The following is a 12,004-nucleotide window of genomic DNA, read 5'->3' on the forward strand; positions in this document are numbered from 1 at the left end:
ACGATGGGTAAAGGACTTTCCAATCTATATCAAATAAGAAAAAACAACTGTGAACAAAGTCCAAAGACAGAGGTCAGCATGGAGTTCATCAGTTTTTCAAGTTGTCAAGCATTTCTGAAAAGGAAAGCATGAAAGAAGGCTGCTATGGTTTGCTCCTACCAGCAGTGGAGCTCTTCTGACTGCAGGAGGTCTACCTGTCTCCAAAGATAAACTGAGGGTGAGCTGAATACAAGCCAAACCTGCTGGCTTCCCTCGCTGTGTCCAGAGATTAGATCTGCTCTTGTTTCATGCTTAATGCTCATAGGCTCTTTTACCTGGCGAACAGCATCACACACATGTATCCACACATACTTATACTAGCTCTCTCACAGAGATTAAGCAGTGTCGCCATATTAACTAAGAAATTGCTCTACTGAAACACAAAAGATTTGTTTGAGAAAATGTTGTGTCACCGTAACATAGTTTGTCCAGTAGGGAGTTTATTTTCCAACTGAAGCTGTCCCAGTCAGAACATATCAAAATCAGTCAAAAATCAAACAGTGTCAAGAGTCTTCACGTGGTTCAATAATGTGTTACTGGAACAGTAGATCCCTATTAGTATAGTATGCTATGGACACTAGATGACAATTGTTATATTAGCTAGAAAGACACCAATGTGTCACTGATAAGGACATCAAATAAATTCTGTGCAGGGTCTCAACACATATCTTGTGGTCATTCCACAGTCACACAAGAACATATAAAGAAATTCACATTCAATTATTATTTCTCATGCACGAGGAAATGTAGTGTAACCTACCCATTTCTGTTTATTGCTTCATAAAATCTGCAGAAGTTTTGAAGTGTTGAAAAGGCAGAACTGAAATGTCTTTGGCTAACCCGATGGATTACCAATTATACAAATACAGTACAGTCGTATTAAGAAGCCTGTGTGTACGAAGAAAAAGCTAAGATGAAAGCTCAGTGAATAGACATTTGAGCTGTAAGATAAGAGATAAGATAAGATAATCCTAAAGTAGGTAAGCCGTCTACCGAGACTGTAGACTGCCTCAATGGAAATGATTGGATGAGGAGGAAAATAGGCTTTTTAAAGTGTCTATTATGGCCCGGCTCCTGTAATTTTGCAGTGAATCGAATACCATCCAGGAAACAATGTGAAATGGATCAGCAGCATTGTTCTAATGGTTCTTATTGACTACTCTTATCTTCATTAACTAAGCTTATAATTGGTCCCATTCCAATGGACTTCACATTACTTAATGACTTTTACTGTGATAGCAACACTGGTTCTATGTCACTTAGCCCAAATTTATGAATCAATTTTACACTTTGATAAAACTGTGGCAGTTGTGCAATGGCATCTTTTATCGCTAAAACATAAGGTGAAATGCCTTAATGTGGATGGTAGGCATTTATAAAATTAAATGGAAGGCATTTATGAAAATTAAATGAAAATTAGCTAGTATCTGATTAGTCTTCTATATCTCAGACTACCCAGGAGATATGGAAAGAAAACAAGAATGTAGCTGGAACCACTTTTTGTTTTTCCAGTAACTGTACAGCAAATGGGAAAAGAAAACAACATCATTATCTGCTGCCTCAGGAAGTTTATGAGCAGGTGTGAAATAGCAGCCGCGTGGTGCAGGGATAGAAGGATGAGGATACTAGGAGGAGGAGGAGCAGAGGAAAGATGGAGCAACAGGGGAACACCGTGAACGGACCGGCTCCACAGACCTGTTTAAGGCTCTCTACATGCCGAGAATACAATCCAGCCGGTGCTCATTAGCAGCTGGAGTTTCATTACCACAACTGTGGAGCCTGTTTAATGAACCCTCAATGAGAACATATATCCTGCTTCCCCGTTTCAGCTCGGAGGTACGAGGTGATGTGCCCCCCTGAAGCACGCTTATTGCAAATTCCGCTGTTGGAACCATAAATGTCCTTTGCTGCAAGCACAGGTGGAGATTCTATGAGACATTACAGGAAACTGAAGTTAATAAAAGAGTATTGTCTCGTAAAATAAGGTTTGGCGGGAGATGATAATTGTGACTGACATCTCAGCTTGATGCTAGCTGTTGTTATTGTGGCTCTAACGGTAGATACATTATGGCATTTCATTAACCATTCGACCAGCAGAGCTAAAGCTTCTTCATGAAGTGATTCACCACTGCAGGGCAGAGAGGCTGTGGTGTAAGGATCCTCAGGAGATGAGAAATACTGATTAACGAAGCTTCATCATTAAATAAAGAAAAATACAAACATAGAATATCAGCCTCTAGCAGCTGATTAAAAAAGGAAATCAGCAATGAACCTGATATGCCGTGGAAACGAATATGACTCGCTGTTACAGCCAAAAAGAAATCACAGCCTATTCATCTCTGCTGCCACTTGTCACTGCTTGCCAAAATATCATCATAAGTTCTAGAAACTGGTAACAATGGGTATTGATTATACAATTGGGCTCGAATCTTAAAAATGGTACAAAATAAAGCCAGATCGTAAAAATGCTTTATGCTTAACTGGCGCTTCATTCATTCTAATTATACAAGAAAATCTTCCTCACATCCCCGTCTCCACTTTCCAATTCAGTTTCATACCAAGACAACAAGAATAATGTAATGTAACATTATATGCATCATCTTATGGATGCAGACCAGGACCTCGACTGTTGCTGTGAGACCTTGTACCAGATGACTTAAAAAAAGGATCAAACCCTATTTACCCAATACACACAAACAGCATACACTTATGGATAACATGAGGCTGAATCTGGTAAATGTGCCTAATACAAGATTGGGAGCTTTTCTATTGGCTCTTCAACATGGTGACAACTGAGCCGGCAGCAATATGAGTGCAAACTGCCAGTGCTCACCTGAGGGGGAACCGGAGGGTGTGACGCATCCTACACACTGTCCAACTTGCAAAAATACATTCATTTGGGTCATTTCAGTGCTAGACCTTCATTAGGCAAAGTTTATATAAAAAAAAAAAAAAAGTTATTTATTCTGTCATGGCTGGTCCTTTTTTTGGCCATAAATTATGCCAAAATAAAACATTTGACCACTAAAGATGGCTGCATTTACAAATTGAAATGTTTTCTCCAGTAGCTCCCAATGTAACAGTAACAATAATAGTTCTGTGAATAACAAAAAGGATGACTATCTCCAAAAAAGTGTGATTATACAGGAAATAAAAAATAAAAAAAGGTCAGATTACAGCAAGAACTGCACAGTGCAATACAATAGAGAAGTAAAAGCAATGCCACAGTCAGATGTTTTAAGAGTTGTAAATTCATAGCATACTTATATAAGTAATATAAGTTGGGTCCTAATTTCAGCACTGACAAGATAATCAACACATAAAGAAACCAGCCTGTCTCACTGGAGCTGTGACATGGGGGGGGGACGGGGACTGGAGGAGAGAGACATAGCTGTGGGACAGGATGGGACCGGAGGTTCAGGCTTGATTGACAGAGACAGAGTTCTTTTTCACCACAGCTGAAACAATTTCAACAAGAACTGTTGACCACCTGTTGCCAATGCACTCACACACTCATACACGCATACATAACAGGAACATCAATGTACTTGGGGACACGCAACTAAAATACACATTGCTTTCAAACATGCGCAGGAAACTCTATCCTTCCTCAAAGAGCTATGTGAGATGACTCCACTGGAGGTCAAACACACGGTTCCTATCTTAGCCTACAGCCCATCCTGCTTGTCAACAAAAGAGAGTTCCAGAAAGCTGACAGTCCAAAAGAAGAACAAATTAATTCCACGTGCAAACTTTAATCATTTCTAAGGATGGCCCAAATGAAACACACACACAGGAAGTATACTGGATACAAATCTATAAAATTACATTCACCATTTCAGACAAATAAAACCACAAGAAGACTATTGATGTGAGGCATAGTTTTGGGCATCCAAGAGTTGCATCCTTGAGCACAGGAACGAACAAAAGATCCTTTACAACTCTAAAGAACTTTTGGGAGGGCCTAAATGTCACACTGCGCTCGGGCTGCAAAAAACTTCCAACTGATTCCCCTCCTCAGATTCTTCCGGCACCAAATCAACATTCCATGCTGACGCTGACCTTGTTATAAAAGCTGCAATGTTAAAACAACCATCTTATCCTGTCTCAGCAGTTCGCAATGAAGCCAGCATTGTTTACTATCTCTGAAGTGGTAGACTACACAGGCTGAAAGATGCACTCTTTGTTGACAAAAGAACACTGGAGAAACGTCCTTGTCACATGCCACATGTGACTCACAGTAACGGGCCAATGGCAAGCTCAGATACCTACATGGGGTAACTTCATATAAAAAATGCAATTCCTATATGTATGAATGTATCCACTTGAGAGGAATAGCGTGTGTAGCTGTGTAGAAAAGCCTCTCAGCTGTTCACGGGGCCTCATCCTATAACAGCTGGGCTATCACAATTAGCCATCATTAGTCTGGAATTTACACAGCACCTAATTTTACATAATTAGTTGAGTATGTTGGCTCTTTCCTGCAATGTTTCAGCAGTAAACGTCTTTTACCTGATAACGTAGCTTTGGGAAGAAGAAGGTCGATAGTTCCTCCAGGCTTAGCTTCATACATTTATTGAATACCTGACTGTACATGGCGGCAATAACAAGTAGCTGTATTACCTTGAAAAGACGTTGGTTATTTCTTTAGTTCTGTGTGAGCCGAGTCAATATTTGAGAGCATGTACGGGTCACTACCAAAGCTACAAAATAAACTAAAACGTGTTAAATGCCTGGAGCTGCGTAAGGAGGGACTGACTTGGGTTGTAGTTCCAACAGTTCAATGAGCAATATAAATGTACCGGGTACAACCATCAGACTGCAATATAATTTCTTATTTGCCCTAAACTGACCAGATCTGTAACAGCTATCTCCATCATCAGGTGCACAATCTAATTTTATAATCTCAGCTGTGTGCACGCTCTGTGTTTGAGACTGAAGCAGTTTGATGCTTTCTCTACATTTTCTGTTCGTAAAAATATTCTCTGGAGGGTTTGGTCAGTAAGTCTGTCACACACGTGTTAGATTGAAAGGCCTGTTATGTCGCTTGAGAGGTAATTTTAGCATAAAGTAAACACATTGAGCGTTCATTTTCTTTTCTCTGTGTTGGGAAGCAAGATGGAGGAGGGGAAGCTTAAGAAAGACATTTGAATGTGTATTTTTGAATGTGTATTTTATGTACATGTGCTTCACTGGGGGGTGTCAGGTCTGCAGAGGTGAGAAGGGGGTGAGGGGTGTTTGTGTAACCCGCAGTAGGTAATCTCAAAACAAGCATTGTAACATGACAAACCCAACTACATAGATTCTCCCCATGAATGTCTATTAAAAAAAAAAAAAAAAAAAAAAAAATCTAAACCAGGTTTTCTGAAAACTTGTACAAACATTAGCTGACTAACAGTGCCGGAGCACCAGCTGTCATGAGATAACATTCATCTGGCGTCTGCTATCTGCCGGTAGCCCGCTCTGTGCCAGCTGAATGTCGGACACACCCTCCTGCCTCGGTATGTGACAGTCAACAGTGACTGGGCTGAGCCGGGTAACTACTGTCTGCGTATGTGAGCCATGCACACTAAGAGGGCACCACTTTCTGTGTTGCCCTTTGCTAAAGATAACGCATCCTATAGCTCCGCCTGAGCCAATGAGAAGGAATTTGAGCCTGCCCTGCTGGAAACCAAAACAGAGCACTTAGTGGAACATCACCCCTACACACACACACGCACACGCGCACACACACACACACACACACACACACACACAATACATACAGGACAGAATAACACTAAAGGCTCACGTATACATGTGCAATTAGTGAGAAATTTAAGGTCTTGTCCTCGATACATTCCCATGTAGAAAAAAAAAATGCAGTGCTCCGGTCAGACAATGTGTCCCCCGCACAGAGGAAAACTGACTCCTCTGTTATCCAAACACACGTTTAAATAAACACGGCACTATTGTGTGTTTGTATAAGAGGCTACATGAGGGAACACAGCTCAAACGCACTGGTACTTACATGGACCGCTCCTGCAGAAACTGTTTCTACCCTCAAATTACGGAGACCTATCCCCCGACCCCCCGTGGACGCAACACTGATATTCAATGTAATACAGAACACACAGCTATGTAGAGCACAGTTTGAGGGCAAAGTTGTCCAGCTGACAACATGTACATTTTTTCATTTTTAAGACAAGTTTCCAATGCCTCCAAAAAACACAAGCAGAGATAGTCACACACAAATAAACGAAAAAGCCAAACTCACCATTATGAGAGGACTCCTTGTTATCGGCCACGTTCCTCAGCGCTGAGACGATGGCATCAGAGGGAACACGAGGACTCTCCACATATTTGGGCTTCCTGATTGGACCTGCGAGCACAAACCAAAGATACAGAGAGAGAGAGAGAGAGAGAGAGAGGAAAAGAAATGCAGGGAAAGAAATGAAAAAGGCGAGAATGAGAGAAAAAAGGGGAGAGAGAGAGAGAGAGAGAGAGAGAGAGAGAGAGAGTTCTCGCTGGTTAACGTGTTCCAGAAGGGAGATGAGAGGCAGTGGTGTCTTAGTTGGACAGGCTTGGCTGCACTCCGTAGCTCACACACACACACACACACACACACACACACACACACACACACACACACACACACACACACACACACACACACACACACACACACACACACACACACACACACACACACACACACACACACACACACTCTCTCTCAGACAGCTCCCTGCGCTGATAGCAGCTCTGGTCTGTCTAACAACCCAGAGTATTGTCTGCATGGCTGAAGACTCGCAGTAAAACACTGCTCGCCGGCTCTGGGAATGTAAACTACAGCAGGAAATAACAACAATTAGCCTCTTGGTGAACTTTAAAGATGAGTATTTAAACACACACATGCACTGTGGGGGATCGGCAAAACAGAAAGAGTTTTACTGCTTTTTGTTCTGTGAGCAGCACCTTGGAAGTAAACCCTGTTATGGTTGCAACGACATATAAGAATGGATTATGGTCTGTGTGTCCTGCTGTAGGTCAGATGGTGTATCTGGGAGAGCGGCACAGTCCTCTGAGGACTGTCTTTGTCTTTAAAGAAGAGTCGAGGTTAGCTGGTCGCTCTGTTCTCTCCACTCTCCCCAGGACAGAATTAGAAAATCCCACAGCTCCACAGACTGAATGCTTGCTCACTGTGCCCAACTTTAACGTAAAGCACTGAGATACTCACACCACTAGAGACACAGCTCCTTTTGCAACATATCCATCTTTGTGCGTACAAATAGATTGCCCATGTTGTCTTTTTACATATTCTGCAAAAACTGCTTTTAATTCGCCCTAAATAGACAAAAGATGAGGTTGTTTCTTTGCATGGCAGTAATGATCGACTAATCTTTCTAAATAGTGGCATCATAATTGTTTGTAGATGCAGGAAGGAGATCCAGCCAAGACACCAGTATAAATACTAAGCCATGAAACAAACATCTCCCAAGCAACTAGCTCTGCACATTTCAAGTCCTCTACTTCTATCCCACAATTTCTGGTGTAAAAAAAAATAAAAAAATGGTTCCAGAGTCCAGACACACAAGCCAAAGTTTAACTCCAGGAAACAATCTAACAATATGAAGTGACTGTATAATATAGATCCATCAATTAATAAGGAATAGCAACAGCATGACTCTGCTTGAGCCACTCCTCCATGCTACTCCAACCTTGACCTACTGTAACCAAATCCAAACTTCCTCCTCCTCCAGACTCCAGTTATCAGATGACTGTATGTATAACCCCAGTCATAACATACAGATTACATGGAAGAGCAGAGATAACCATTTCCTATTACCACATTTGATAACCAAGCCCTCCCATCTCCAGGAAAAGAAATCCTCTGAGTCAGATGGAACAATTTCTTAAACCGCAGCTCCGATCTTGGCTCCAGATACTAAAAGTGGAGATGGGGGTGAGGGGGGGTGAGTTACAGCATCAGCCAAGTGAGGGGAAATTATCTGGAAGTGTCATTGCAACAAACCAAGCATGAGAGTCAAAGACATCTTGATGCACAGTGCCATCTATGGATATGCAACTTGAAATGCATAGTGGGGAATGGTGCTTTTGATAACCTCTCTCTTCCTGCCTGTTAGCAGAAGTCGTGATATAAAGCCAGTAAAAAAAACCTCAAAGTAAAAGTCCCAAATCTAAATCCTGTCATCTGTCAGAGGAGCAGGATGCAGGGGTCGTACTATGTGGTGAAACATTTAAAAGCTGATGATTGGTGGCAAGATTAAGATCTGGTTTCCAACAAATGTGAGGTGTTACAGACTTTTTGGTTTGTGTACATAGTAGGGCCGGGCAATTAGATGATATTATGTTGATATCTCGTATGAGAATAGTAATCATCTAAGATTTTGTATAGTGTGATGTAGCATAAGTGTCTTTTCCTGGTTTTAAAGGCTGCATTACAGTAATGTGATGTACTTTTTTTACTTACCACACTGTACTAGCTGTTCTATTATATCTCTTTAACAATTAGTTATAGCTAGTCATTATATTGACATTATCAATGATTATTTATCAAAAATATCGTTGAGGTGTATATTGAGGTATTTGGTAAAAAAGAAAAGATGTTATTTGATCTTCTCAATATCGCCCAGTCCTATTACATAGATGATGTTTAAGTTCTGATCCAGTGAAGCATCTACAAAAGCAATCCAAGTGCAGCCTGTTATTTAGCAGACAAAGCCAAGGAGTCTGTCCTGAAAACCTCCATTCATCTGTGGATGGTCAGGCACAACCTATTACCCAGGAGTCACACGGCTCTGATTTGAGTGGAGCTACAGAGACACAGAGGGCTGTGTGCGAGGTGCACTTAGATCAGGTAAATAACTTGGACCAAAAGCGCACAGACAAATATATTCTGAGGAGTGCATTTCATCTTAAAACAAGGGGCATAGTCTGAGTAATTGAAACCATATGCTTAAATTGGGTTTACACAAAGTGCCAAGAGGAACACAGGATCCACACATGAGATAACAAACATGTGGCTGGCCAATCAATGGTAATTTAAGGCTACATCTGAGGACTGATAAAACAGGGAGGAGGCAAAAGGTCCTTCAGCAAGATTTTTTGTTCATCAGCTCATGAAAGACAAAGCACACAGGTTTTGTTTTTCAATTCAAAATCTAATCTCAAGATTTAACAGGGTGCGATTACTGCTCTGCCCTTCTAGATGGAAGCACTGACGAATAAGCGATTGCAGTTTATAACAGGCATGAAAAGGTCGAGGCGACGTAAGTGTCAGATGTATGACCCTTGAAGGACACTGAGAAAAGGACGAAATGAGACGTGTTCTTACTTTTACCATGGTTTGGAAGCCTAATGCAGAATGTTAATATTTACATCCACATTAATTAGGGGAAGCGACGTGATTACGTCTGACCACTGATTAAAAGGTATGTTGAGACAAAGAAAGAGCCTGTGATGGTTAAGAGCAGACTAAGGGTTAAACACCAAAAAAGAACAGCATAGAAAACAAGAAGGTTCCTATTAGAGCAAGATGTTTTTTATTGTTAAGTATACAGTAGTTAAACCTTATTTCTAACTAATGTTTAAGATGTTTGCTGCAGTTGTGTTTCTATTGATAGCTATAAAGATGTTATGCTATATAAAATATGCTGACTCAATATGTGCTGTATGTGATAACCTCAAAAAGACGGCATGTGATGTTCACATATTCAGTCCATCAAAAAAGTATATTTTCAGCTTGCACAACTGTTTCGGTGAGTGATAATTGAGCACTAAAAAGATCAGCTACTCACCTTCAACGTACAGTTAATGTGTGTCTTTGTAAATACAAATGTTAAATACACAAGAAGAAAAAGCAAGCAAACAAAAGGAATGGGAGGAGATGGGTTAAAGGAAGAAAACACGGAGAAAAGAGCCTCCCTAGGGTAAAGCAACCAGGCAAGCTGTGACTGCAGAGGACTCTTTACTCACCAGTGTTCACTGTGAGATTCAGGAATCCATGACCAGCAAGCCATCACTCAGCGGGCACACACACACACACATACACACACACACACACACACACACACACACACATGCGCACACACACACCAAACAGTGGAATACCTATGACCAACAACTTACAATGTCCAGTACATGCCAATGAAAGAGAGGATTGTTCATGGTTATAGGAAGTGATCAAGGAGTTTTTTTCCCAGCATTTTTCACGATGGACTCTGACTTCTTCACATTTCAATTTTTTCCAATAAGACAGTGTGCACTCTTTGTGCCGCAAAGGGAATGGCACCCGTCTCACAACAGCCCTCTTTATGTTCCAAAATGTCATTCTTCAACTCAAAAAGTGAAAAATAATATATCAGATGAGACTGGCATTCTAAGTGCTGCATGTCAGGCCCAGTTGAAGTCTCATTTATGGAGAGCATGAAATATGCGTTGTCTTGTTAAAAGCTACACCAACGTATATTTCAAAGTATGTGGTTGCAAAACAGCTAAGAAACTGTTAGACACATGATGTTTTGTTCATTTAAATGCTAAAAGGCATAATTTATGATTCATTGCCTATTCACAGCCCGACATAATGCCATTATCCTCTCATGGTTATTGCAATGTCGGCATTGTACCATAAAGAGAGACTAGTAATCTTTTTCAAACACTACATAGTCATGACTAATCTCACACATGCTGTTTCACAAGCTGGTATGGATTATGTATTGAATCTCCACTGTGCACATTGGTCATACATTTTCAAAAGGGTAACAACAATAACTCAAGGACATGTTCCTTTTCCCTGAGCATTTACAATCTAGTTATGCTACACCGATACATCATACGAGCATCCGGATTGACTTGAAGAAGCCATGTTACTTGGCATTCCACTGCAGATGAAAAAAAAAAGGGGATTGCATGTGATAAGCAGCCAAAGCTGGAGTGTAGCGAAGTGCAGTGAAGTGAAGAACTGGATATAACTTTTCACTGGGTGCTCATCAGAGGAACCTTTCAAAGGGTTCTTGCAGCATCGCAAGGTCTTTTACAGCTCGGCTCTCAAAAAGGCATCAATATTCCCATTGGGCTGTCTGGTTACTCTCAATACCCGAGAGTTGACTTCAGGAGAGCTCACCTCAAAGGGGCTACAACTGGCTTTGAAGACAGTTTCTATCCTCATGACGGGACTGCAAAATAAATTGAACCCATCTGGCAATGTAGAGGAAGATGAATAATGCTAGTGGATGAACATTGTGCTCATACAGGTTGATGAAAATACGACTTATATAAATCAAACAACGATTTGGCAAGAACATTTCAAAGATAATATTGCTACGGAGAAATTGGTTAAAGTTATAAAGGGAATAAATCACTTTTTGCATCCTATACACAAGTGTGTTTAATCAGACATGATCCTGGAAATTATACATGGTTTTAATAAGTAGTCTGAAGCTTAGTGAAAACACACAGATCTATGGAGAAATTCCACCAGATGACTTTTTCTGTAGTTTAATGTGGTCTGCCGTGTAAATTCCTTCTAAAGCTTTAACCCCTGCTCCAAAAAATAAAAAGATCTTAAATAAAACACATTTAACTGAATGGTTATGGACTTAATAAGCATAACAAGAACACAATGTAAAGACTGTACATTGGTTTAAACAGATAACCACCAATAATGTTTAGCATTCGGTGTTCCCTGGGTGAACAGTGGGGCTGTTGCTGCCACAAAACCCGAGATAAAGAAGGAGATAAGCAATAAAGAGGTCAGTGAAGGCAGCCACCTGATCAGCTGACACATACACAAACACAAATAGCAGGGCGATCACGTCAGAATAATGAAATTTGATCTCACAGGTAGTGATTTTCAGACCTGCTTGGCTGATCGATAAAGGAATCAGCCTCTGAGACGCCAAAACCAAAGCGGCCATCAAACAAAAATCCACTCAACTATTTATAACATACACAACAACAGCCC

At 40.8% G+C, this 12,004-nt stretch overlaps 1 protein-coding gene across 1 annotated transcript in view; it reads right to left on the reverse strand.

Annotated features, from left to right (window-relative positions):
* tanc1b (tetratricopeptide repeat, ankyrin repeat and coiled-coil containing 1b) overlaps window positions 1–12,004 on the reverse strand; it is a 94,414-nt gene that overhangs the window by 49,855 nt on the left and 32,555 nt on the right. The window contains 1 exon segment of the mRNA XM_054615001.1: window positions 6,296–6,400. Within this exon segment, the coding sequence (XP_054470976.1) occupies window positions 6,296–6,400 (105 nt within the window).

Source organism: Anoplopoma fimbria, chromosome 16, assembly GCF_027596085.1.
Source record: "Anoplopoma fimbria isolate UVic2021 breed Golden Eagle Sablefish chromosome 16, Afim_UVic_2022, whole genome shotgun sequence".
NCBI lineage: Eukaryota > Metazoa > Chordata > Actinopteri > Perciformes > Anoplopomatidae > Anoplopoma > Anoplopoma fimbria.